We start from the raw sequence: 25544 nt of genomic DNA on the forward strand, positions 1-25544 counted from the left end.
ATGCCTTTCAACAAATCCTTTTCTTTAGTGCTCTTAAATGTGACTCTTCACAACACAAAGAGCCCCATCTAGAACTGCATTCTGCAGACTTTTGCAGAAAGAGGTCAGGAGGTGTCCCCAACTTGCCCTGCTCCAGGAGAGACCCACAGTGCCCAGGGACACTGATGGTTCTGATTAGTCCTGCAGTAAAGGAGCCTTTACAATCTTATTTAGGGTAGGTTTCCCCAACTGACAGGGCCAAGTGATACGATCAGCTTATAATACAGTTTTGGATCTTACTTTGAGGAAAGCAGAGTAGAACGTACCTCTTGTCCGATCTTGCATTATTTATTTGAAAAGCCCTTTGTCTGAATGTGTTGTGTAGATGAGAGTTCCTTGCTCATTCTTTGAAAGGCCAGGGAGGACCTAGACATCCCCACACCTCCTGCCAGCAGCCCTCAGGCCTCACCAGCTACACACACAGAGCAAGCATGCAAGGGGAGCAACATGTTCTTTTATTGATGCAAAAGGTCCAGTCACCAACAGCTGACATCCTGCATTATGGTACAGCTTTGTACTCAGAGTTCATCTCAAAATACCAAAACATCATAGGGTGTGTATCAAAGTGGGAAAATAAAGTAGCAAACATAGACACTGTATCAGGTAGGTACTAGAACTGATGACCCAGTGGAGTGAGTGCACATTGACATGAAAGCTCCTTAAAGCAAGAGGGAAAGTTCTAACATTGTATTCCAAATATATAGTCTCAAGTTTTTAGCCTTCCTTTTTTTCAAATACATAAACAAAGCAATATGTACTATCAAGATACAATATGTACTATCTAGAATGTCTGAAAAGTGCGAAAACACTGTGACAATACAGTGTAAATATTCTGGCTCCACCCAAGGCTGCAGTCAGCAGTGGATCTCAGAGCCACCCCTTCCTGAGGCCTCACCTCCACTTCTCCAGGCTCTCCTAAGAGCTTTGGGAATTAGCAACTAACTGCCCCATCCTCACTCAGGCATCGCAGCCGCAGTGGCTCCTGCAGAAGGAAGCCAGGCATAGAGAGAAACAAGGGTGAGTAGTTCCACATCTGCTTGTGCTGAATGAAAGCCCCACTGTGAGGGGAGAGCGAGCAGATGACCCACCGCTGGCTTTTGAGGGATCAGGACTTGCCATCCCACAGCCAGAAAGACAGAAAATGGAGTAGACTCCTCAAGTTTGGGTGTGGACAATACCTCCACATGCTGGGCAGTTTTAGGAGTGGGCTCCAGCAGTCTGGTGTGATGTTCTGTTAGATTCCCTCCGGGCACCCCCACCTAGAGGGCCGGAGGAGGCGGGCCACTAGAGGGCGCTTTGTGAGTGGCTTCTTTTCACTCTGTACTGGAGTTTCAAGAACTGCTTTAAATCTCCCCATCCTCAAGTCGGCTTCGTACTCTCTTCATTACAGCTCCGTGTACCTGTTACAGCCTAGAAAACGGACAATTGCACCATATCCTCCCCTATGTTATTTTAGATTTTTCTCTTTTCCTATAATGTAGTTGAACAATTTGCCAGACATATTCCAACAGAAAATATGCTGCCAGGTATCCCCCTGGCCCTCCCCAAACCCCTAAATCCCTGATAAAGGAAAATGAAAATGTAAACTTTGGAAAGCCCGTACTCAGGTTTGCTTCTAGAAGGATGCAAATGAAGCCCCCCGGCCAGCCAAGCCCTTCCTGCTGGAGCCTCTCTGGCCTAGGCTCTCAGGGCAGGTGCCTCGTGGCCCAGGGCACAGCTTTCCTGGCGATTCCGGAGCACTGGCTGCCTGAGGGCTAAAGGAACAGAGCGGGAGACCGGCCCTCCAGTACTCTCTAAGGCACTAACCCCGACATCAGAGACACTGGCTGGAAGGGCGTCCAAGCAGGCAGGGCTCACATTGGTTTTGGTTGGGTTTTTTTTTTTTTAATATTTTTTCATAAGATGTTAATAATCAAAAGTAGAAAATAAAAATCTACATTTCATTAGAATAAGATGTTATCATGGATGCCATCTCCCATGATACTCTTTCCCCACCCCTCCCCAAAGCAGGGCCCTGCCCTGTTATTTAAAATAAACAACAACAACAAAAAAAACTTTGTAAGTGCCAAAGGTTGATGCATGAAATATTTTTCATAAAAGTTATATACAAAATGGACCCCAACCAGTGAGGCCTCCTCATCTCAACCCTTATCAATCAAGATTAAAACTCAGTGCATGTGTGTGCTTCATCCAGCGTCTGTCGGCTGCATCCGTGCCTTCAGGCTCTGTTAAGGAGAGTGGTCCTAGAGGTAGGCAGGGCACAAGGAAATGGTCAGGTGGTTGGCAGGCCCTTCCCCTAAGCAGGCAGAGGGCGGGCCATGCTATCTGGGGAGGGCCTGGATTCTAGGAACCGGCCAGCAGGGGAAGGGTCAGGGACACGTGGACCCAAGTCCAGCCTCCCACCGACTGGCAGCCTGTGTGGAGGTACCCCCTGGCCGCCTTTCAGAAGGACAGATCATGCTCCCCAGTCCTCTCCCTTCCTGTAGACCCAGGCATGGGACTAGTCTCAAGGGCTCACAGGCCTGTCCCTGGGGTTTTCTTACCTGAGAGTCTTCCAGCTATCTTTTTCCATGTGGTTTTCAGGACCTTCACTTTCAAAGGAGGCGATGAAGAGAGCTGCGAGATGAGAAGCCCCTCAGAACCCATGTCCACGTGCAGTCAGTCTGCACACCACGCCAGTTAACCCTTTCTAGGGGAGCAGCTGGGCAAGGACAATGACCTCTGGTCTGGACTTTTCCACAAGTCTCTGTTTCATGAGGTGATAGGCCCCATGAGATCTAGAGCTCCCAGCTTCCTTCTTAGGGACTTAGGGACTGAGAAATTTCTGGTCCTGCAGCACTAACCCAACCATGCTCTGGCTCTCTCGGGTGGCTTCCAGAGCCCTCTCTCTCCTTGTCCTCATCCTGTCATCTACCCACTGCCCAACCTTATGTACTCACCCCTGTGGGCTGAGCTGCTCCTGTATAACATGAGGACAATGATCAGACCCGCCTCCCAGGGCAACCCCATGAGGGCAGAGGCCCTGGATGTAGGGGAGTCAGGGTGACATGTACGGTGTGGGGACATGGGTGTGCTGCCACGGGGAGCTGGGCCTCACCTTCCTCGCTGTAGATGGGTGCCGTGAGCAGGTAATTCTGAATCTTCTTGTCCTTCTCGAAGGGACACTCTACCTGAGTCCATGTCATGAACTCATGGATCTGTCTGGAGATCTCCCAAAATTTCTGAAAATACAGAAGACCAACTGGATGTTCATTTGTCATTTTCAGCTTGAAATCCTTGGTTAGGGTTAGGTTCTGGTTTCATTCTGCATCCCAGCAAGATGGGACAGTGACCCTAGTCAGCTGACTTTGTGGCCACAGCAGCACTTGATGCAGCATGAGAGCCAGTAAGTGTCCCCAAAACCTTTGCTTGCTCTTTGCCTAGACCATCAGGCTGTGGCAGGATCGGTCCCCCTGCTGTGTAAGACCCAAGAGGTCCCCATCTGAGACTCCAGGCTGAGGCACGTATGCAGGCCACACCTGGCACAACACCACCAACCAGAACATGCCATGATCTCACTCTTTAGGGCCTGTGTAAGGATCCCTAATTCCTTCATACCCCTTACCTGTGTGAGGTAAACACTGGACAACCTCACTTCCCCTACACTTCCCCGATCACCTTTGTCCTACCTTCCCACCCTTGGCCAGCAACCCTTAGCTTCCATCTGGAATTCTGTTGCTGCTTCCTTCCTGCTCAAGTCTCTTCTTGCCTAAAGCCTTCCTCCCTCCCAAACCCCCCAGGAGGTATAGCCCCCTTCTCTGTCTACCTGTTGGGACCAGGGTCCTGGGTAAATACAAGTTCCCTGTGGCTCCAAGCCCTATAACCAGAGCATCCACCCAGAAGGGTTGGCGTCACCCTGATACTTCATAAACAGCACACATAGCCCCCCTGGAGCTTTCAGTCTTAAAGGCCTTTCTGTACCAGGGTCACCGCCTTGCAGCCTAATGGCACAGACTGTCTGCCCTAGGATAAGGCTGAGGGGTCTGTCCTGGCCTTGTGTTGGGACAGTTTGGCCCCCCTCCCCTTGGACCACAAGGGGTCTGAGCTCACCTTGAAGTTAACATGCCCATTGGGCAGGTGGTTGGTATGGATTTTGTGCAAGAAGTAAATGTCCTTAACGAAAAGGTTGAACACAGGGATGACAATCTTCTCTCGGCTGCTGTTAGCCATCTGGGACCTTTGCGTGGCCCCCTGCAGGGCGGTGCGATAGTTGCAGAAATTGCTGGATGGGTCCATGTGGTGCTGTGGGCAGATGGGAGGATGTGGTGGGCAGGGCTCTCCCTGCACCTGACTTGTTCAGAGCCCCCTTGAAGGTCAGGAAACAGTGATGGGGAAGGTACTTCCCCACTGGGCAGCCTGGACCGTCACCAGAGGAGGCCTCCTTACCAGGAGTGAGCACCTGGCTCAGCACTGGGTCTGGGCCCAAGCATCATCAGGAAAGTTAGAGAAGTCTCACAGCTCACACACACCTCTTCCCTGCCCTGCTGAGCCTGGCTCTCACTTTCCTTTCAAAACCTTCCACTGCCCCTCTACTGGGGCCAACACCTCCCAAACCTGACAAGCTCTGCAAGATGTTTATAGAAAGTGGATTCTGGGGACGCCTGGGTGGCTTAGTGGTTGAGCATCTGCCTTTGGCTCAGTGCATGATCCCAGGGTCCTGGGATCGAGTCCCACATCAGGCTCCCTGCGGGGAGCTTGCTTCTCCCTCTGCCTGTGTCTCTGCCTTTCTCTGTGTCTTTCATGAATGAATAAATACATTTTTTTTTTTAAAAGTGGATTCTGTGATCAAATATATTGGGGAAGGCCTGTCCACTCCTGGGCCACCCAGATAATCCAGGACCACAGGAATTCAAGCCAGGAAAAGGCCAGTCTGCTTAGTCAGCATCACCCAGCACAGGGCTCATGGGCCCATGTTTCTCAACCTGATTCCTAACCACTCTCCAGAACTTGCTTTAGGTAATGCCAGTTCTGACTAAAGTCCCAAAGGCTGAGGAGAGCTTCAGCTACCCACCTCCTAGAGCAGCCAGGCCAGCTCAACATGCCCTACACCAGATGGCACTGTGGGCAGTGGGTTCTCAGCAAGGAGGCAGAGCATGATGGGACGCCCACCCTTCCTCAGGCCAATGCAGGATGAGGCTGAGGTTCCTACCTCCAAGACATCAAATTTGGCCGTCTTGACTTTGGACCACGTTTTCTTCAGCCTCGCCACAGGACTGAGGTTCATGCCAGCTGCAGGGAACAGCGGGTAGGGTCAGGATGGGGGTAGGCAGGCCATGCAAGAGCTGGCTAGGAGCCCCCGGGGCCTGGACACTCACAGATGATGGCCATCATGGAGTTGAAATTCCCGATGTTGAAGCACTCCCGGGCCACATCAATAAAGAACTCTAGCATGCGGGTCCGGTGCTTCTTCTTCACCACCTTGAGAGCAGCCAGACAGCCTCAGGGTGAGCCCACCGTACGAGCATCCCTCCACCACCAGTCCCTGAAGGGCAGGCTGGACAGGAGCCACCCTGGGCCCTCAGAGCTGTCAGACCCAGGGTTGGGGAGATTCCCATGGGCTGCAGAGGCAGGAAATGCAGCAATGGTATTTTCGATGCTGGGCAAAGGGGCAGGAGAGCAGTCCGAGATCACTAAGGGAGCCCCAGATAAACTCACAGACTGTGCTGGTACACTCCACGGATGGGTGTGTCTCAATCACTGTGAGACTGGCCAGGGCACCGGGGGGGGGGGGGGGGGGGCGGATAGTGGTGGTAGGGGTAGCAGGGATGTTGGTGGCCCTGGAATGGAGGCTTCTGTCTCCACTTTCAGAGTTTTATCATCTGAGGGGTACAGAAGTCAGCCCCAGGCAGCCTCGTGGGTTTGGAGAAGGGACAGTGCCACCCTACACACATGGGCCGTGCAGTGCTTACCCGGCACACCTCAGTGGCCACTAGCATGCTAAGGCAGTTGAACCAGTTGTCATAGGCCTCCAGGCTATAAGTCTTGGTCAGGTCCCCTCGGCACTGGTAGAGCACAGCAAATCACGGGGAGCATGAGGACCCTGCCAGCAGGTGCCACCCCAGTCGTACCCCCAGAATGAGCTGGCACCATGGCCAAAAGAGACTGAAAAGGACAGTGGGCTATGGGCGGCTGGACAGGCCCAGGGCTCCCAGTACGCCCCTCCCCAAGCTCCTGGGAACACTGGCCCCTTCCAATCTGTATCACCCTGCACTGCTGTCTGCAGACCCCCTGGAACAGGCACTAGGCCAGACCCATTTAGTTGTGAGGCCCCCACCCTTCATGGGGTATAGACAGGGACCCCCCTTAAGGCCACCCCCGAGCACACAGCAGCCCCTCACCCTGTGCTTGTCCCGGGAGTCCATGTGGCTGACGATCTGCATCAGGTCCTCAGGGTGAATGCTGCTGACCCTCTCCTAGAATGGGCAAGGACGGGAAGGTGACAAGCCTGCCATTCTTGGGCCCCATACCCAAGGTGTGGGCCACGTTCAGAGTGGCAGTCAAGACCTTCCTGCACGTGTGTGCCACAGCCTCTCCTTGATCAGAGCCTCCAGCCAGTGGGCAGGTTCTGCCCACCCCCACCCCCAAATGTACCCTCGGGGTCTGGAAGACCTTCCCCTGGGAGGAGAGGAAACAGGGCTTCATGGGAGTGAGGCCTTGGGGCAGTGGCAGCTAGCTACAGGGTACCTTCCAGCCCACGGCATAGGCAAGACGAGGTGACGGGGTGGGGGGAACTGGCTCTCCCCCTCCAAGCCCTTCACCTCCTGGGCCAGTCCTCTATCCTGGGGCCACTGCAGTCCCATCACCCCAGCCCCTCCCATGCACAAAGGGCTGCTGTGATCCTGGGGACCCAGAAGCAGAGGTTTCAGCTGGCAAGTGAGCTTCACCTGACTCCCCAGTCTGACCAGCGAGGAGGCACCGATGAGTGAGCATCGGTGATACATCCTACCCCAAGCAGTGCATGCTGTGGCACTGACCAGCTCTATATGAGTCAGCTGCTGGGCCAGCACCAGGGGGTCGCAGCACACGCCCAGGATGTCCTTCTGAGTGGCTGGGGGCTTAGCCTTGAGGACAGACCCTTTGTCCATGGCTGGTGAGCGGAGCTTCTCCCGAAGCTCCTGTAGCTGGCTTCGGGCAGCCAGAGACAGCAGCAGGCTCTGTGTCATTTGGGCAATGGCCTTCTTCACTGTGCCATTCTCCTGTGAAGGTAGGGAAGAGTGAAGGTGCTGGTGTGGGCTGGCAAGACCATCACTTCTCCAGAGGAACCCATCTCCTCCCTAAGGATATGCCTAACTTTGAGCCCACATCCCTACTCAAATCTGCCATGAATATTTGGGCCTTTGAGGACAGAATGGAACACAGTGAGAGCTCCTCTAAGTCCTGCTGAGGGTGGCTCAGCTGCCTACGCTGTGGGGATGGGAGCTGAGGGCCAGGCCAAAGCCAGGGGTAGAAAACCATGGCTTTCCCAGCCTAGGGAAGAGAGCATCCTCTAGGACCGGGAACCTTCACTACGGGCAGGGCGGGGAACAGCCCTGGCCCTGCCCAGAGCTCTCCCTGGGCTTTGTGAGCCCTCAAACCAGACAAGATGCGGAGCACACAGAGTACCCCCCAGGTTTCCTGTCTCCGCAAAAGGCCGGGAGTGAGCTGGGAGGCCAGAAGTGCAAACAGGCTTTTACTAGGCTCCCACTCCACTCACCCCAAACCCAGGAAAGGGTAGGGCCTGGGCTCATTCCAGCCCACTACTTAGGCCACAGGGTCTCCCACATGCCAAGTGTGCCAAGGCCCATTGCTGGACAGCTGAGCAGTTTGGGGATGGGTACAAATGGAGCCACCCAGTCATCTTAAAAGGTGACAGCATAGAAGACTGTATAGAGAGCTGTCCCTGAAGACCCGCCCTCCTGTGAGAGTAGACCCTCTCCCCCAGACATACACCCACGGAGCTCTGCAGGGCTCCAGGGAAGACCTCACCTCATCACACAGTGTGACCCGGTGAGTGATGGCCTTCAGTTCGGCCATCGCCTTCTCATCCTGGAAGTCATAGGGGAAGGCCTCCGTCCACTCCTTCAATAGCTGTACGATCTTGGCTGAGAAAGACTTGAGCTTGGCCTGAGGTGGCAGGGCGTAGAGCAAAGTCACCCTCCACAGTGGGCAATGAGATGACAAGTGGTACGAGCCTCCCCCTCTCCTCCGGGTCTGGGGTGAGGGTGCTTGGGAGGACCATCCCCTCCTTGTCCCCTGTGGATTTTGTTGTACCTGCTTTGTTTCATATTCCCTTAGTATAGCAATTTCACTTAAATTTCATTTTCAAAAAAATTTATCCTCTACCATGACATAGAAAACTAATTTCCTTTGTTGTTATTAGAAGTCACCCATTTAAAATAACTGAAAACCAAGCAAAATTATTGAATGAGAGACTCTCACCTGCTGCCTCTCAGTTAAAAGCAGGTTGGCAAGTGCTGGGAAGGGGTGCAGATGCTCAGAGGCATCCCCTCTCCCAGTTTCATGTCACTAAAGGTGGGCGGGCACCCCTGCCGTTGCCGGGGCCACACACCTAAGGCCCGAGGAGGGTGTGCCCAATGCTGGTCCTCAGTGCCCAGCCCCCCACTGTCCCACTAAAATGACCACATGTGCCGGCACCCCTTCTGTGCCCACCACGGCTCCTCCTCAGCACTGACCAGCTCCCTGCCTGCCTGGGCCTGCCCTCCAGACTGTTCTTGCTGCCCTGTGGGCCTCTAGCCACTCCTCATCCCCACATTTTTTGGCCCACATCTGCCCCACCCCTGCTGAGCTGCCTCCAGCCTTCCTGATCCTGGCCACAGGCCCAGCTGGTTCTCCCCCCGCGGCTGGCCTGCATCCTGAGCATGTGCAGGTGCACGGTGAGGCCTGGTCTGGTGGAGGGAACATAGAGGACAAAGTCATTAGCAAATGGGGGGCAGGATATGCTCTGCTGCAGCCCAGACTAAGCCCTGCCAGTTCTAGGATGGCATACCTACCACCCCGTCTTCTGCACCAGACCAGACTTCTAGAAGCCGCTTCATCCAAAGCACATGCCCACGGCCATCCTGGCCACCAAAGCCTGGCTCAATCAGAAGAGCAACAGGGAAAAGAGCCCTCCTGAAAACCACTCCAGGCAGGAGAGTCAGCTGGGCTGACCTCTACCCAGAGTGGTTTTCCTACCAGCTGGGGTCCCAGCACTGACCAGGATTGCTGGCAGGGCTGTCTTTCCTGGAAAGAGGTGTGAGTACCCACCAAGAACAGTTATTTGCAGCATCCCATGAAGAGTGCTGAGCTGTGTGTGCACCCCATGCCCCACAGGGAGCCATGCCCCAGGGGTGCCCAGGGGGCCAGAGACAAGCCAACCTTGCCCAATCAGGGAGGGCCCTGGGCTGGGCTCAGCCAGACCTGTCCTGCCAGCTTCTCTCCTAGCTGTGAGCAAGCCAGGAGCTGGGGGCACGGAGACAGGTAGCACCCATCAGCACCTTTACCTTCTCAGACCCAGGAGTCTCCAGCTGCTGCCTCTGCTCCAGGCAGATCTGCCCCACACGGGCCAGCAGGTCATGAGGGGGGATGAAGACCCGGGAGCTCAAGAGGAAGGTAAAGATGTATGTCCTCTGAAGAAAAGAGGCAAGGAGAGAGGATGAGGAGCAGGTCCGGCCTGGTGCGGCCCCAACCGGTGAGGTCAGGGCCAGCGAGCCCCATGGCGGCCCGACAGCACCACCCAGTGGCCGTGCCTTCTCCCGCATGCTTTGCTGTGCCTTGACTGCCCTTCCCTTTCTCTCAGTTACCCAAATCCTGCCCCCACCCCCGCCCCGCCCCCTTGCAAAGCACAAAGTAAATCCCCCTTCCGAGCAGCCCCTGGAGGCTTCCCCCAACAAGCTCAGCTCCCAGCAGCTTGCTCTGCTGGGATTCTCCTCCACCCTGTCTTACCCCACGATGGGAGAGAACACCCAACCTTGAATGTTGGTGGGATTCTCCCAACCTCACACAGTGCTCCTGGGGCCAGGCTCCAAGCGTGCTGCTTCTCCAGATAGTTACTGGCCTTGCCAGGGGAAGCAACTTGAGGGCAGGGTGGGGCAGTCTCAGGCCCTGCACCCAGCACCCAGCACCAGCACCAGCGGATGGCTGCAAGCCCCAGTGCAGTCACTAACCAACTGTGGGCCTTATCTCCACCTGGCACACCAAGGCCCCTCTGTCCCACAGCCATGTGCTCTTGTCACTGGGCTGTGTGGTACAAGATTCTGATAGGTCCTCATGACCTGGACTAAAAGGGAACAGGCCCCGGGGCCCAGGGTTCTCGGAAGCATTTCGTGTGACCTGGGTCAGCACCTGTGAGATCTCCACATTGGCCCCTGCCTACAGACAGGGTGGACTTGGGAGTGAGGGAAGCTGCTTGGAGCTCTCCTGGGGAGTCTACCCCTGCATGACTGCTGCAGGCTGGAGGGCCTGGGACCCTTTGCCCGCACTCTGGGCCCACAAGGCCTTGTGGAACAGGACTCGGGATTCAGAGCCTCAGGCCCTCACTGCCCCCATGCAGCCTCCAGAGGCCATTAAAGGAGGCTCTCCTGGGAACCGCAGGGGTTCCTCCAACCACATCCCCTAATACTCACACTTCCCATGACCTGTCCCCAAGCTGTGCAACATGGGTGCTCAGAGATCCCTGCTGGTCGGTGGCCCCTTTCTAAGCAGATGGCTCAGACGTGTGATGAAAGTCACCCGGGCATCACACCTTGGAGTTCTTAGTCAAAGTGACAAAAGCTTGCAGGGCGGAGCCATGCATTTCCAAGGAGCGCAGAGATTTACTGGTGTGCATGCATCCCCAGTTGCCAGCGTACATGGGGCAGGGGCAGCAGGGGGAGGCTGGGGGTACCCAGGAAGCCGGCAGAGAAGCTGATGCCTAGCTGGACTCTGGCAGCCCTACCTTTCTGCTCTACCGCCCCCTTACTCGCTCGGGGAACACAGGCATAGCGTTTGGGGGATAATCCTGAGTAGCAGCCAAGAAGGCCCTTCTGGGACAGACCTAAATGAGGAGTAGCCGCCGCCACGAGGCCACAGAGCAGAGCTGGAGTTGGAGGTGCCAGCCCCTGGGAGGCTGATACCCTGCCCTAGGCTGTTTCAGGGCCTCAAGGCCCCTCTTCCCAGCTGCACCACCAATCCCAGCCCCAGCCCAGGTCTGGAAGGGTTTTCAAGAAGGATGGAGCCCTATGGCGGGGGTAGGTGGGAGGTGTGCCATGTTGGGCCGGAGGGCACAGGCACACCTAGATGCTGAGTAGGCTCCAGCAGCATTAGGTACAAGCTGGAGAGTGGGGAGGGGCAGCCCCTGCAGGCTGGGAGCACAGCTCTGCCCTCAGGACAGAGGGGGGTCGTGGCTGGGATGCTGCTGCAGCCTGACCCTCCTGGGGAGCAGCAGGCCTAACACCACTGTACCTACGAGATGGCCCCTAGCAGAGGCAGAAGGGAAGCCACACGACAAGGGACTCCTAAGAATGTACCAATGGCATCTTGAAATGAAGAGGGAGGATTTGAACGCAGGCACACGCTTGGGGGTCTGTATGCTGGCCAAGCATGGCGGGCCTGTCTCCTCTTTTTCTGGACGATGGCAGTTCACGCACAAAACAACCTTCCCAGCTCAGGGACAGGACACACATGCAGGGTGGGTGGACCCTCATCAGGACTCCAAGGCACCAGCCTTACCCCTTAGACTGCTCTTCCTCCCTGACATCCCTGCCAGAGCTCAGGTCCCTGTTTCACCCCCTTGTGTATCCTTCCTTGTGCCATCAAGGCCATCTCCCAGCTGCCTGGGGTAAGCAGGGAAGTCACTGAAGGTGCCTCTCCCCTAGGCTGGGAGCAGGGGGCAGAGCAGGAAGCAGGGCTGAGGCTTCCTGATGACCTTCCCCTACCACACTGCTCTCTTCAGTTCTCGGTCCGGGCCTCCTTCCCCATCCCAGAAGCAACCTCCCCTGAAACCCAGGTGGTCCCCACTCATCCCACCCATCTCCAGGTCATGGCACTCACATCCGGGTAATAGTCCACTGTGGGGACCAGGTGCTCCATCAAGGCCTCCAGGGACCCAGAGATGAGGCGACCCTCTTGGAAGACAAGGTCCCCAGAGCTACTGGCCCCGCTTCCTCGCTCCCCCATGCCGGGCTGCACTTGTCCACTATGGCTGGGCCCGAGTATGCTGGAGAAGACGACGGACGTCTGGGGCATAGTTTCCTGGGAAGAAGAAAAAGGCATCACAGGCCCAATCGCCAGGCCCTCCTCCTCCTAGGCTGGCCTGCATCCTGAGTGTGTGCAGGTGCACGGTGAGAGCCCCACCAGGAGGCTCTCACCAGGGCCAGGAGGGGCACCCCACCCATGGGTGGGCATCAGAGGTGGGCAGACAGGCCCCGTGGCAGCCCTGCAGCTACTGGGTATCTGATAAATGTTTCTTCAGCACCTGCTCTGTGCATAGCAGGCCCCATTCCCACAGCCCGGACACACAGAACCCTGCCTCCTGGGGTTACATCCCAGTGAAGAAGAGAAAACTATGGAGGAGAAGACCAAGCATGTAGGGGTGGTCAAAGCAGCCTCAGGTGGTACCACTGGGATAGACTGATGCTGTTAGTCATGCAGCATCCTGGGATAAGAAAGGAACATTCTAGGCATAAGGGACAGCAGATGCCAAGATCCTGAGACCAGTGTGTGTAGAGGGAAGAAGCAGGGAGAATGGTCTGAGGAGTAACAAGCCAGACTATGCACACCTAGGCTGGGGGCAGGGGGCCATGTGCACCTCCTCTGAGTAAGACAGCAGGCACAGGGACTCCAAGTGACTCAGGGTGAAGGTCACTATTTCTGCTGTGTGGAGACCCAGCAAGGGAGGGATCTGAAAACCAATTGGTGGGTTTTGCTATAACCCAGGAAGAGATGGCTCAGATCAGGTGGTAGAGGAGGGAAGCAGGGTCAACTCCGGATGCTGTGAAGGATGGTCTTGGGCCTGAGGATTAACCAGCATGGGGAAGAACATGAGGGTGGGGTTTGAGGAAAGATGTGGAACTTGCTTTTGGAGCTGAATTTGAACTGCCTATTAGACATATACATCAGACAGCAGTCTGGGGTGCTCAGGGCTCCCACAGCTGGGGCTGCCCACAGTGGCCTGGCAGGACCAGGAGGAGGGTGCCCACCTCACCCTGCAGCAGGGCCTCTACTGGAAGTCTTCATGAGGCCTAGGAGACTCTGCAGCCCTCCTGGGCCTCCGCTTCCCAGTGCCCGGGGCAGCTGTCAGTGCCTGGGAGGTGCTGCGTGGGGCTCAGAGGGAGGCACATTTGCCAGCCCAAGGCCTCTAAAGTTAGGGCCCGTGTGCGTGCTCCCCCTCCTGCCAGCCAGAGTGGCCTGTGCTACTGGCTGGACTAGTCTCACCCTCTCCCCACTTAGAGGGCAGGCAGGTCTAGGTTGGAGCAGAGGAACGGGGCGCCTTCTTGAGCTCTCTCCGTATCTGGTGAGCACTGAGTACTGGTGAGCAGGCCCCAGTGCCCCAGCCCCGGCCTCCCCAGTCAGCCATGCTGCTCTGCTTCCCTAGGGGTGGAGGCCACCTCCTCCTGTTTAGGGGAGTGGAAACTGCATACACCCTCCTTGGGCTCCCATAGTGCTCACCTCTGCTGCTGCTGCTCCTCCCAGCCCTTGCCTGCTTTCTGATCCAAACTGGGGCAGGCTTCTGAGCCAGTGTGGCCTCAGTTTACCCAATGAGCAAATAGTAGTCATGATTATTTTATTGCTGTGAGAGGGCCCTGGCTCTCCAAGGTCTACACGAGCAGATCCGACTTCCATCCCACAGCACATCAGCTGAGCCTCACATGAGGGAAAAAGGACACTCAGCCTAAATAACACAGGCTTACCTGCAAACACCTGAAGACTGCCTTAGAATTCCCAAAAACTTCGTTGTAAGGAGAGTGAAAACTCAAGAAAAGCCCCAGAGATTGAAAGGTCCTTGATCCCCAGACTCAGCTGCCTCACTTGGGGATGGGGTTTCAGACTCACAGAACACACCCCTCAACACGTGCTGGCATGCACATTCTCAGGCCCTGGCCCAGACCTGCCAGGTCAGAAACTCAGGCACCGTCTTCCATCTGTGTGTGACCGAGCTGTCTGGGGGGCTTCCGAGGGGGCTCAAGTCCACATGCCTCTGGCAGCCACCTGACCACACCTCGCACCTGCCCATGGCCAGCCCCGCAGTCATCACCCCACTCCTCCCCCGCTGGGGCTCTGGTCCTCCAGTGCACCCCACCACACCCTGTTCACCACAGCCCAGAAGACCACAGGATGGAGCTGCCAGGAGGGGCCCATCCCTTCGGCCTGGGGCAGCAGCCCCTCCTGCAGCATCTGGGCTGAGAACCCCATGACTATCCCCCCAACTGTACAAGATCCCATAGTGCCCATTTTTCAATGACATCAATATAGGCTTACATAAATGCACAGAAATGTGTGGCCGTCACCACCACACTAATCACAGACTTCACTGCAACGGAACTGGGGAAGGATGAGACTTTCACTTTCCATTCTACACATTTGCAAGCTATTTGGTAGCTTTTCTAAATGGTACGTCCGATTGTCATTTTTAAAATAACTTTGAAAAAATAAAATAAAATAACTTTGTTTTTTAGTGCAAAGAAGCTGACTTTGAAATCAGTACTTTTTATAAAAGCACATTAAAGAGGCTGATGCCCAGGGCTGGGCGTGTGGATAGAAGCACAGCCACCACCTCAGGTCCCCGGAGAAGGCAGGCTTCAAGGCGGGGGCCTGGAACCCACACAGACAACAGGGAGGGCCCACAGGGGCTGTATGGGACCACCCCAGCATCCATCCTGCCCGGGGACCCACCCAGGGATGCTGCCCACATGTCCTCCTCTCTCCCCTCCTCTGTGTACTGAGTTCATGGGTCCTGGGGACCTGTCAGAGCCCCTTCCTTGCTCCCTTCTCTGTCCCTAACAGAGCCCCCCACCCAGCCATAAGCATTGAGGGGTCTCCAGGCTCAATGCCAAGTGGGCAAAGATTTAGAGCACCCTCCGTTTTGAATCCCACTACACAACAGCCAGCTCCTTGCCCCTGGACAAATCTAATCTGCCTCAATTTCCGTAGCCATTAAGTGGAGATGAGGACAACCCTTGCTGAGCCCTCTGCCTGCCTGGCATTTCTGCTGGCCACCCCCCTGGCCTTGTGGTCCCTTCTGTTCTTGCAACTGGGGTCCTCCTCTCCCATCCCAGCAAGAGCAGAACTGTGTCACTGGCCACACTCCTTCGTGTCTATTATCCCGACTGGCCCACTTCTCAAGGAAGGGCCACTCAGAGTGGAACGCCCAGGATATCTGGGCTCCTGTCCTGATGAGTATCACACAGCAAGCGCAATCATAATAAGAAACAAAGCTCAGATTGAGGACATCACACAAGCCATCAGTGACACTGAGTCCTCTCGTTAATCCTCATAATAGGGCGCTTGGATGGCTCAGTTGGTTAAGCGTCTGCCCTCGGCTCAGGTCAGGGTCCCAGTGTCCTGGGATCAAGTCCCACTTCGGCTCCCTGCTCAGTGGGGGGGGGGGGGGGGGGGCGGGGGGCGCTGCTTCTCCCTCTGCCGCCCCACTTGTGCTCATGCTCTCTCAAATAAGATCTTTTTAAAAAAATCTTCACAAGAACCCCACAAGAACTCTCATAAAACCCGTTATTCTCCATATGCTGCAGATGAGGACAAGGCACAGAGAGACTAAGTAACTGGCCCAGGTCACACAGCTAGATTCCAGCAGCACCCAGATGGCAGTGAAGGCCATCAGGGAGACCTGAATCTGAAATTGGCTTAGCCACCTGTCACTTTGTCAGGATCCTCAACCTTAATTTCTTCGCCTGTGGGATGGGCACAGGGTGTGTGCTACTTCCGAGATTTGCGGGGAGGATGAAATGTGCACAGTGTTGCACATGAGACATGCTATCACCTCCCTGTCCCGGAGGAGCCAACTCCCAGGACGTGCGTGCTCAGCACCCCGCACAGGCCATGTGGGTTCCCAGGACACAGAGGTGCAAGATTATTCTAGACACAGGCCCCCAGAGGCCTCAGAGGGCCCGGCCCTACACAGATACCCTAAAACCAGTGTGGTGCTGGAGCTGCAGCAGCAGTAGCACCAGGAAACTTGTAGGTGGTGCACCTCGGCCTGAGTCAGAACTCACCCACTCTCAGGAGTTTTAGACCCTCTTCTAAAGCTTCGCGGCTCCCAGCATGGCCCACCCAGCAGCACCTTCACCTGGAGACTCGCTAAAATGCAGGACCTCGAGTTCCAGCCCAGGCCTACCTCGGCGACACGGAGTGTTCGTGGGACATACTTGTGCCCTTGAGAGCGTCAGCCTGCAAGCGAAGCGAGCCAGCTTCACCTCGGCCGCGCTGTGGCTGCCCCGAAATCACCTGGGTGTTTAAAAAAACGTTCTGCCCGCCCTGGCCCCCCACAACCCTGATTTAACTGGCCCGGGGTCCCGTCCAGGCCGTGGCAGTTTTCAGGGTCTTCCAGGTGAAAATGGGAACAAGGGGTACAGGGAGCCTCTCTTTCACTTCTTCTGCCTTTGGCTAAGCCCAGACATGACTGGAGGCTATGGACACTCGGAGGAGAGCTCTGGAAGCCTCCTGAGCCCCGGCCCAGGAGGACGGAGCCAGGGTGGGCCAGCCTTCACACCAGCCTCTGCAGGTCCTGAGGTCAGAACCCACACCTCCCACCTGGACAAAGCAGCAGCCTCCTGGGGGGAGGGGAGGCCACTTACCCCCGACCTCCTCTGCCTCCCCTCAGCTCCCCTGTTCAGGCAGGAAGGCAAGCACCTTCTCATTAGAGATGCACTTGGCTCACAGCGAGGCAGGTGAGCGTGATTCACCATCTCCTGGAAGCTGGGCCTCGAGAGCTTCCCACCTTCCGCACGGGGCCAGATGGGTACCAGGCCAGGCCCAGGGGCCCAGGTACCCAGGCACAGGCGGGAGGGCCCTCCTGCCAGCCCGACAGACACTTGGCTCTGCGCTGAGTGCCAGCACTTGCCTGTTTCATGCCTGGTCTTACTTGGCTCTGCCGGGCAGCCAGGTGAGAAGCTACTGCCCCTGCCCTGGCAGAGTGGCACTGTGGCAGCTGGAGTGGGATGGGGGCAGGCAGAGAGGGCTGGCCTGGGAGAGGCGCAGGCCAAGGGACCCTTAGCTACCTGCTGCCAGCAGGGTCCAGGAGGCTGGCCAGAGGTGAGGTAGGCCAGGCGGGCAAAGCAACGAGCTGCAACCGTTGACCTCTCTCCATCCTTCTGCCCCTTTCCAGGTACCCCCCCCCCACTCTGCTCCATCTGGCCTATCTGTTGCTGCTCCCCAGAAAATGAAACGGCTACCATGGGGCCCTGCAGCTACCCCTGCTTCGGGGCTCACTCCTGTTCCTCCTCCATGGTCTGATAAGGGACATGACCTTGGAAAAACCCCCAGAAACCTCACCTGCATTCCTTGAATGCTCATCTTCACCCCAATAGTGACCACCCACCCACACCTGCCCGGGCCCTTTCATGGGGTTCAGGTCTGGGACTTCAGTGAGAGAGTCCAGAATAAGTCAGGAGACACTGTCTCAAGGACACTGGGGAAGTCTCTGAGCTGCTCTGAGCCTCGGTTCCCTCTGCTATCAGTTGGGTATAGTTTCCTGCCCCACTTCCCTGACAGAGTGATGGTGAGGGCTAGATGAGAAACTGGAAGCCAGCATCTTTGGGAGTGGTGCTAGATGCCACTGTGTGCCACCATGTCTGTGCCTTGCCTCAATGACAACGGAGTGGCCAGTACTGGCTGCCACGGCTTCTGACCAGCCTCTGGCCTCGGGGCTCGCACCATCACCCTCAGCTGTGGGTTCTCGCTGGGGCCATGTCCTGTGGATCCGTCCAGGCACCATGCACAACCCAAAAGTTGTAGCGGGGACAGGTTACACCCCAGAGGGGACTCGGATCAACGGGACATGGAAGCACAGGTAAACTCCCCTTCCCCACCCCAGATGGACTGCTGGAGGTACAAAAGTCTTACAGAGCCTCTCCAAAGATACCCAGTGAGAGGGACTCCTACAGGAAGGCATCCCCATACCCATTCACTCCCCTTCCCTCGCCCCTGCATCTCTGGACCACACTCGGGGGTAAGTGCGGGCACTTTAGCTTTGGCTCAGGCTCCAATCTCTGGGGAAGCTGGGCTGGGAGAAGAGCATCCATTTGTCTTGCTTCTGTGCCCTCTGTCCCCTACACCCCCTCCCCCCCATGCCATGCCTGCAACAGGCACATGCTGATGGCCGAGTTTATGGGACAGGGCGCTGGCCCCTGAGCTTCACATCAGGGGTGGGGAGCGCAGGAGGGGAGAACGCACAAGATCGGCTTCTGGCCCAGAACTGCGCTCACACACCGGGCAGCCTTAGTACAGGAGGTGAACACCCTGCTCCAGGCTCTGCTGGGCCCAGCTGAGGGACCGCTTGCACACACTCCTCCATCCAGGTGCCTTCCCGGGGGTCCGGAGCTCGGCCTGATGCAGCTCAGAGTCAAGGCCTGTCTTAGGGACGTGGCCAAAGTTCTTAGCTTCTGAGTATTTGCAGCTGCCCCGCATCTCAAGTCTGCACACACACATGCAAACCTTGAAAGGAAAACACACAGTGACAAAAGCGTCAGGAGTGAGCAGAGGGCCCTGGAGGAAGAGAAGGAAGTGCAGTGAGTGGGGGCAGATGGTCTCAGAGACTTCAGGAGAGTAAGTGGCAAGAAGGCAGGCAGCCTCAGCGCCCCAAGAGACCCGGCAGTGGAGGAAAAAGAGGGTTTCTAGGAGTTTTCTGTAGAAGATTATGAATCAAATTCCCTTTTGTAGCCTCCTTCAGAGACTTCAGCTAGAGACGTGAGTAGCACACATGACCACGCTGTTTCCTGATTCGGCGCCAGCAGACTGGGGCCCTGAGGGGTCCAGGCCCTCCTTCGGGGAGCAACACAGGAGGGCATCTGCTTCTGGCCACACGTGTGCAAAGGCCACACACGCCCTGGGAGGGAGAGCCATGCACACTTTTTGTGACCTGCTGTACCGTCCTTCTACCCACAAACTCCAGCTGCGCCCTAGATGGCCTGCACGGCTGCTCTGACAGAGGGCCAGGGCCTCACCATGAGGGCCGGAACCTGCTGTGAGCACCCAAATGTGCCCCTCATGTTGGCCCAGGCCTGGGTAAGGGCTACACTCCTTCCCAAGTGCTTCTCCTGCTTCCTGTGCCAAGCCATCCAGTGAGGCCCCGAGGAGGCCCGACACCGCCCAGTGTCCTGCAGAGCACTCCCACAGTCAATGAGCTGATGTTGTCGCCAACGGTTTACTGGAACATTGTTGGGTAAGGAATATAAATGACACTGACTCTGATGCCTGCAGTATCTGTTGCAGAATCTTCTGTGTTCACAACTGTCCAGGCAGGCCTGTACGCCTTCCTGGAGGTGTCCCCATGCCCAGCGTCTGCTCTCAGACAACTGGCCCTCATCTCTGGCCTCCCAGCCCTGGAGGGAGCCTCCAGGTCGCTGCTTCATCCCGTAGGGCCTTTCCCCGGCCGGCTCTGGGCAGGAAGGGACTCAGAGTGGCCAGCTGGGGCAGGAGCCTCCTCAAGGGAGGGACCGCAGCCTGCCACACTGGTGGGCTTGCCGAGCCCTCAGGCCTCCTGGCCTCCAAAGCCCAGCTTACCAGCTCCCAACACCAGCTCTTTCCCCAAGGCAGATCCTGGGAAATGGGAGACAGAGCTCAACCCCAACAGGGCATCTGCAGGAAGCAAGCGCTTCCTTCAGCCCCAGGGGGACTATTGGAAGAACACAAAAGATAACTGGTTAACCTCAGACAAAGCCAACTCTGCCCCAGTTGATAGTGGGGTCGGCAGCCTTTGGAGGGAATGGCCTCCTGCACAGCAGGACAGGAACAGGGTCAGGCCTTCACTCGACTCTGAAGGGTAGGAGCTGGGGCAGGTTCCCAGGGCAGTCAGAATTTTAGCACCCCTTCCAGATCACAGAGTCTGCAATTCCAGAAATTTCTGAGAAACACAAAAGCAGGGATAAGCTTTCTTTTGACTAACCTTCAAATGTTTGTCATCAGGGGTTGGAGCCCAGCCATATGCTAGGCATCACACATCTCACTTGATGCAATGTCCCCTAACCCAGGGGGCAGCACAGAGACACCCATTTCTCAGATGAAGGCACTGAGTTCAGGGCATCTGTATAATGTGGCTCTGGGGGGCAGCTGTGAGTACGTCTGCCCACCTCCCTGCTCCTTCTCAGCACTGTCATTTCTGCTCATCAACGTCCCTGGCTGGGTATGACCTGGCTGGTATGCTCTTCATCTGAGCACTGGATGAAGCCATCGCCCTGGACACATGAATCAATGCACATCCCCATGGCATTCTGCATGTAATTCCAGGAACTGGTGGGTACCCAGAAGCCCATCTACAAATGTGAAGTTAAGACTAGCTTCCTAGAAAACAGGAATAAAAATGGCCTTCGGGGCCCATCCTGCATGAGTCCCCCATGATCTGCCAGGAGGTGGATGAGGGGCACCCGTCGGCCTTGCCTCTGCCAGCTTCGCAAGGGGTGCTTCTTTTGGAGGCAGCACGTGGGCTTCTATTTTTTAACCTACTCAACAAAAACGAAGACTATTTTTAGCTCAGCAAGCTGCAGGGCATCACAATTAGCAACTGAAAATTACACATTTTGCCAGTCTCCCCTCTTTTGGCTGGAGGATAAAGAGAGACAGAGAGACAGGGTGGGGGTTGGGAGAAAGTGCTCCTGGATGGAGCTGGGTGCCAGTGCTTTCACCCCACCCTTGGTGGGCCACTTAATCAAGAGGGCAGCCTTTGGCAGAGATTTCAGAATGAGTGTATTCATGGAGCTATCTTGGGTTACATCCTGGCTCCAGAAAAATCCAGCCTTGGTGGGAGCAGGCAGGAGCCCCGTGGGCACTCAGAGGCCGCAACTGGGGAGAAAATCATGCTGGCTACTTGGACCAGGGCCAGCAACACACACAGACCAGCTCTGCTGGGGACTCTGGGGCAGCCAAGGTCAGGCAGGAGCACAATGGACCCCATCACCCTTCTACGGCTGTCTGCTTCTCTAAAATCATTTGTACTGGGGCGGAGTAGGAGGTGGAATGTTCCACAGAACCCAACTCCTTGTCCATCCATGCATCCATCCATCCATCCATCCATCCACAGATGTTAACAAAGACCTACCTAGACACTGGAGACCCAGCAATGAAGCAAACAGGATCTCTGTGCCCACGGAGCCCCTACTGGAGCAGGCTGTAGCTGCCAGGCATAATGACCCATATCAATGGATGCAATATTGGGGGTTTAAAAATAATCAGCACTCTAGAATAGGAAGAGGAGAAGAGGATCTGGAGTGTGGGGACAGAGCAGATGGTAATCTAACCAGATGGAGAGAATGACCTCCCTAAGGAGGTAGGGTCTGAGCAGACTTGAAGGAGACTTCTAGAAAAGGAAGAGCATGGTGAACAAAAGGAAGGGCTGGTGTCAAGGCTTCCAGGCCCTACAACCTATGAGCCTTCATCCCACTGGCTCTCTGGAAATCTTCCCTGGAGCATGTCTTGCTTGCTCACATCCAAACAAATATTTCCTGATTGCCTATCTTTCAGCCATACTAAATGTGTCGGGCTGCAGTGGGCAGGGCACCCTCTCTGCCTTCCTCTACTGCCTACATAGGTCTCTGGGGAGACTCCTCTGGTGTGGGTCCAGGATGAAGCATGCCTTCCAAGAGGCTCTCCTGGAATCTGAAGGTGACCCCTTTGAGGTACAGACTGGGGAGAGGAATTGGCTGAGGGGACCCTCACTTTACACGCAGGAAACTCTAGGCAGGAGGTTGCAAGACAAATCAAAATTGTAAATGAAATGCTTGTTTACATGCATGCCCCCTGGGGACACCTGGGTGGCTCAGTGGTTGAGTGTCTGCCTTTGGCTCAAGGCCTGATCCTGGGATCGAGTCCCGCACTGGGCTCCCTACATGGAGCCTGCTTCTCCCTCTGCCTAGTTCCGGCCTCTCTCTGTGTATCTCTCATGAATGAATAAATAAAATCTTTTTTAAAAATGCATGCCCCCCCCCACCACTTTTATAGGGTTCCTTGTGCATATGCAAAATATTTTGGTAAACCTTTAGTGGATCCACCCTGACTTAGGGCCAGGTGGTGCTGGCAGCTCTTGGGGCAGATGGCCCAGTGACCTGCCAGTGGCCCTCAGGGCATCATCCGCAAAGGGCATAGATAACACCTGCTTGAGAGGATCTGTGTGCTCAGCTCACAGTCATTTCCATAGATTCTGGTGGGTGCAAGAGCTTCTAGGAGCCAAGACCCTGCAAGCCATAGGTTGCCCCAGCCCCCAGAGTGGCCTGCCCTCTGGCTCAAGTGGTTGGAGCAGCTTGGGCCACAGGGGAGCAGCTTCCTTCAGACCTGCTGTCCATCCGCCTCTGGCTCCTTCACTCCCAGGAATGGAGGGCTGCCCCCAGTAGCAGAAGGACACAAGCAGCCCCCAGCCTGAATTCAGACACTCCTAAGGCAGGAACCTCCCTCTTGGGGGCTGTCCTCCTCCTCCCCACACACTGGCTCTCAGACCCTCCTAACTTTGAGCTGTAATGTGTCTCCCTTAAGCACCAGAGAGCCCTGGTCCTGTCTGCTGGGGCCACATGCTGCAAGTATTTGGGGTCTGGCTGCAAGCGTGAGCTGGAAGTCCAGTGGACTGGCAGTAAGGTCTGACCATGCCACAAGCTGGAGCCACATCCTCCTCTGCAAAAAATCAGCACCTCCAGCACCTATATCACAGGTGGTAGTAAGCATGCAGTGAGGCCCCCACACTCAGGACATGCTCAGTATCAGCTGATTGGGGTGGACTTGTCATCAAAGCTACCTGCTGCCTTCCTAGACACAGATTTTGGAGGCTGGTGCTGGCCTCTCCTGACCCCATCTCTGAGGTCCCTCTCACTCAACTCCTCGTGCCCAGAACAGCAGAGTCCCCTCCTGCACACAGGAGAAAAGTGGGGAGAAGTTACCTCCTGCCTCCAGACAGACCCATTGATCTGGCACTGCCCTGCCCTGGCAAGTGGGGCTCTGAGCTGGTTCTGGCCTCAGGGTGGCTGCTTGGCCCCTGCCCAGGGTGGGGAGGGGTGGGGGTGACACACCCCTGTGGACAGGTCCTCAGCCCTCCTCCCTCCTCATCCGCATGGACTTTCCAGCAGGGAAGGCCTTGGGAGGACATGGCTGGTCCCATCCCTGCAGATCGGGCCACGGGAGCACCCTGCAGCTCCTACCTCTCCGTCCTCCCAGCCGAGTGGGCATCAGGAGCTCCTGGAGGGCAAGCAGTAACATTTTTTACATAAACGAAGCTTCTGGAAATCACATCACAAATGCCATGAGGAAGGGCCGTATTTACCTTGGTGTCCCCTGTGGGCCTGGGGGGCAGTCTGGGGCCTGGCGGGGGGCTGCAGGGTGGACTCCAGCCAGGAGGCGGCTGCTGTGGGAACCAGAGCCGGGCAGCACCTCCCCGGGCGCCTCCTCGACAAAGGCCTAGCCTAGGGAGCAATGCTGATAATTAAAGCTTTGTTACAGACGCATGATTCATTTTTTTTTTTTCCTTCTGAATTCCTTTCTAGCACCAAATACTATTTGAATTGAGTGAAGGAATCTTGCCATCTCCTCTTCACACTCCTAAATACAAATTCTGCAGAGCCCGGCTTTTTTCCTCATTTTTCCCCTCCTTCTTTTCTCCCTTTCTGTCCAGTCAGCTTCTTCTGGTGGCTGCTCAGGGGACAAAATGTCATTGTCCACCGATAACCATCCCGTTATTGAGCCTTGAGAGGTCCCGGGATGGAGCAGGTAGGATTTCAGAGAATCCTTGCCCTTTCCCGCAGGGCGGCGGGCTGGCACGCGGCCTCCCACTCGTGGCTGAGGGCCCTGGGACGGGGGCAGTCCCCAGGGCCTCCTTCCCCTGGGGCCCACCCCACTGGATTCCACAGGGGTCACCCCAACACTCCCACATGTGCGGTGCAGCTTGCACTCCTGGAGGTTAAGCGGCCGGCCACAGGCCAGGACAGGAGAGTGTCCCAACAGATCACTTGCGAGCCAGTCCTGTCATTTCTGGGAGTCTTCTCAAGGTGTCCCAAAGGGGAACAGGGCACAGATCCCCACCTCTACGGGACTCGCTCCTCTAGGGTCCCTTTTCTACGTGGAGCAGCCACCTAAGAAGCTGCTGCTCAGAACCTGCCCTGTCACTGGGGCTCTGCCCATCAGGCAAGAAGAGCCGGGGTTCCAGGAGGGGGACAGTGAGGGGACTGCATCAGAGCTGAGGGTCCTTGAGAGGCAGGGAGGCTGGGCTCCCCAGGATGGGTGGGGTAGGGAGCGGGACAGGCTGTGACTCAGACCTTCCTAGGTGTAAGCGTCAGCCTCCACCTCCAAGGCTGCCTAGGGTTGCTGGGGTATAGAAAAATAAGAACACACAGTTCCTTTATTTTCAAATGACATCTAATTAGGCTAAGCAACGATTTTCCTTTGTGTTTAAAACAAATAAAAATCAATTTCCTTTGCTTGAACTGTCACCCTCCTTGCAGACGCCCCGAGGAGTGCCCCAGGACCCTGCTGTGCTGGGAGTAGAAGGGTTCTGTGTAGCCTTGGGGTGGAGGGCAAGGGGGCTCCCAGCTCCTCCCTGCTGGACCCAGAGAGCCGTTTCCACTCCCTGGGCCACTTCCTATGTCCACTCCCTTGTACACAGCAGCTTTACTGCCACACCCCCGATGTCCCCCGGCCCTGTGGGCTCATGACCAGTAGCGAGATCCCAGCCAGCCCCCAGGAGTACCAAGGGCCCAACTGCCTCCATCCCTCCCCAGGGTAGCACACTTCCCCACATAAGGCACTACATATGCTGCTAGCACAACAGCTGTCATCCCATCTTCCAGAGGAAGGAACAAAGGCTGAAAGGGCTTACTTATATCATCAGCCCAGATCTTACAACTCCAAAGTAGGAGTCTGTCTGAGATCTGAAGCCTGGTGAGTGTGACGACCATGATCTGACATAAAACTTAGAACCATCAGCACAGGCTCAGGAGAAAGGGGAGCAGATGTAAGATGAGGCAGGTAGCAGCCAGCCAGGACCCTCTGAGATGGACACGGCCTGGCCCAGGTAGAGTCACCTGCTTGGATTGTGCAGAGAAGGGCCCGATGAGTGCAGCGCTGAGGCCAGGATGAGCGGGGTGGTCATGTCAGGGTCCCAGGGCCAACCAATGATGTGCCCCCAAGAAATCCCATGCTGGGAGGATTTCAGGACCTCCCTGAAACAGCTCAGCAACCTCACTGGCAATGGGTGACATTCACGGAGAGCCTTCTACCCACTGGGCCATCCTGCACATCCCATAGCACTCTCCAAGGCATTACTGTCCACCTTCCATGAGGTGTAGACCAGAAGGCTGAGGATAGCC

The 25544-nt window shown here is 56.1% G+C and overlaps 1 protein-coding gene across 5 annotated transcripts in view; it reads right to left on the bottom strand.

The window, feature by feature from the left end:
• Positions 1-473: 473 nt before the first annotated feature.
• Positions 474-25544, bottom strand: part of RASGEF1A (RasGEF domain family member 1A) — a 155109-nt gene continuing 130038 nt past the window's right edge. For 4 of the 5 annotated variants that reach the window (XM_041745154.1, XM_041745158.1, XM_041745153.1 and 1 more), the window contains exons 2-13: positions 12088-12288; positions 9561-9686; positions 8044-8181; positions 7053-7274; positions 6417-6491; positions 5988-6080; positions 5394-5496; positions 5228-5307; positions 4129-4320; positions 3137-3260; positions 2583-2655; positions 474-2282 (exon numbers count right to left, since the gene is read on the bottom strand). In XM_041745154.1, coding sequence (XP_041601088.1) covers positions 2258-2282; positions 2583-2655; positions 3137-3260; positions 4129-4320; positions 5228-5307; positions 5394-5496; positions 5988-6080; positions 6417-6491; positions 7053-7274; positions 8044-8181; positions 9561-9686; positions 12088-12282 — 1446 coding nt within the window. In that variant the 5' untranslated portion in view covers positions 12283-12288 and the 3' untranslated portion in view covers positions 474-2257. Of the gene's footprint in view, positions 2283-2582; positions 2656-3136; positions 3261-4128; positions 4321-5227; positions 5308-5393; positions 5497-5987; positions 6081-6416; positions 6492-7052; positions 7275-8043; positions 8182-9560; positions 9687-12087; positions 12289-23506; positions 23646-25544 lie in introns of all 5 variants that reach the window. The other variant, XM_041745157.1, reaches the window with a different exon arrangement.

Source organism: Vulpes lagopus, chromosome 2 (genome assembly GCF_018345385.1).
Source record: "Vulpes lagopus strain Blue_001 chromosome 2, ASM1834538v1, whole genome shotgun sequence".
In the NCBI taxonomy this organism is placed as follows: Eukaryota; Metazoa; Chordata; class Mammalia; order Carnivora; family Canidae; genus Vulpes; species Vulpes lagopus.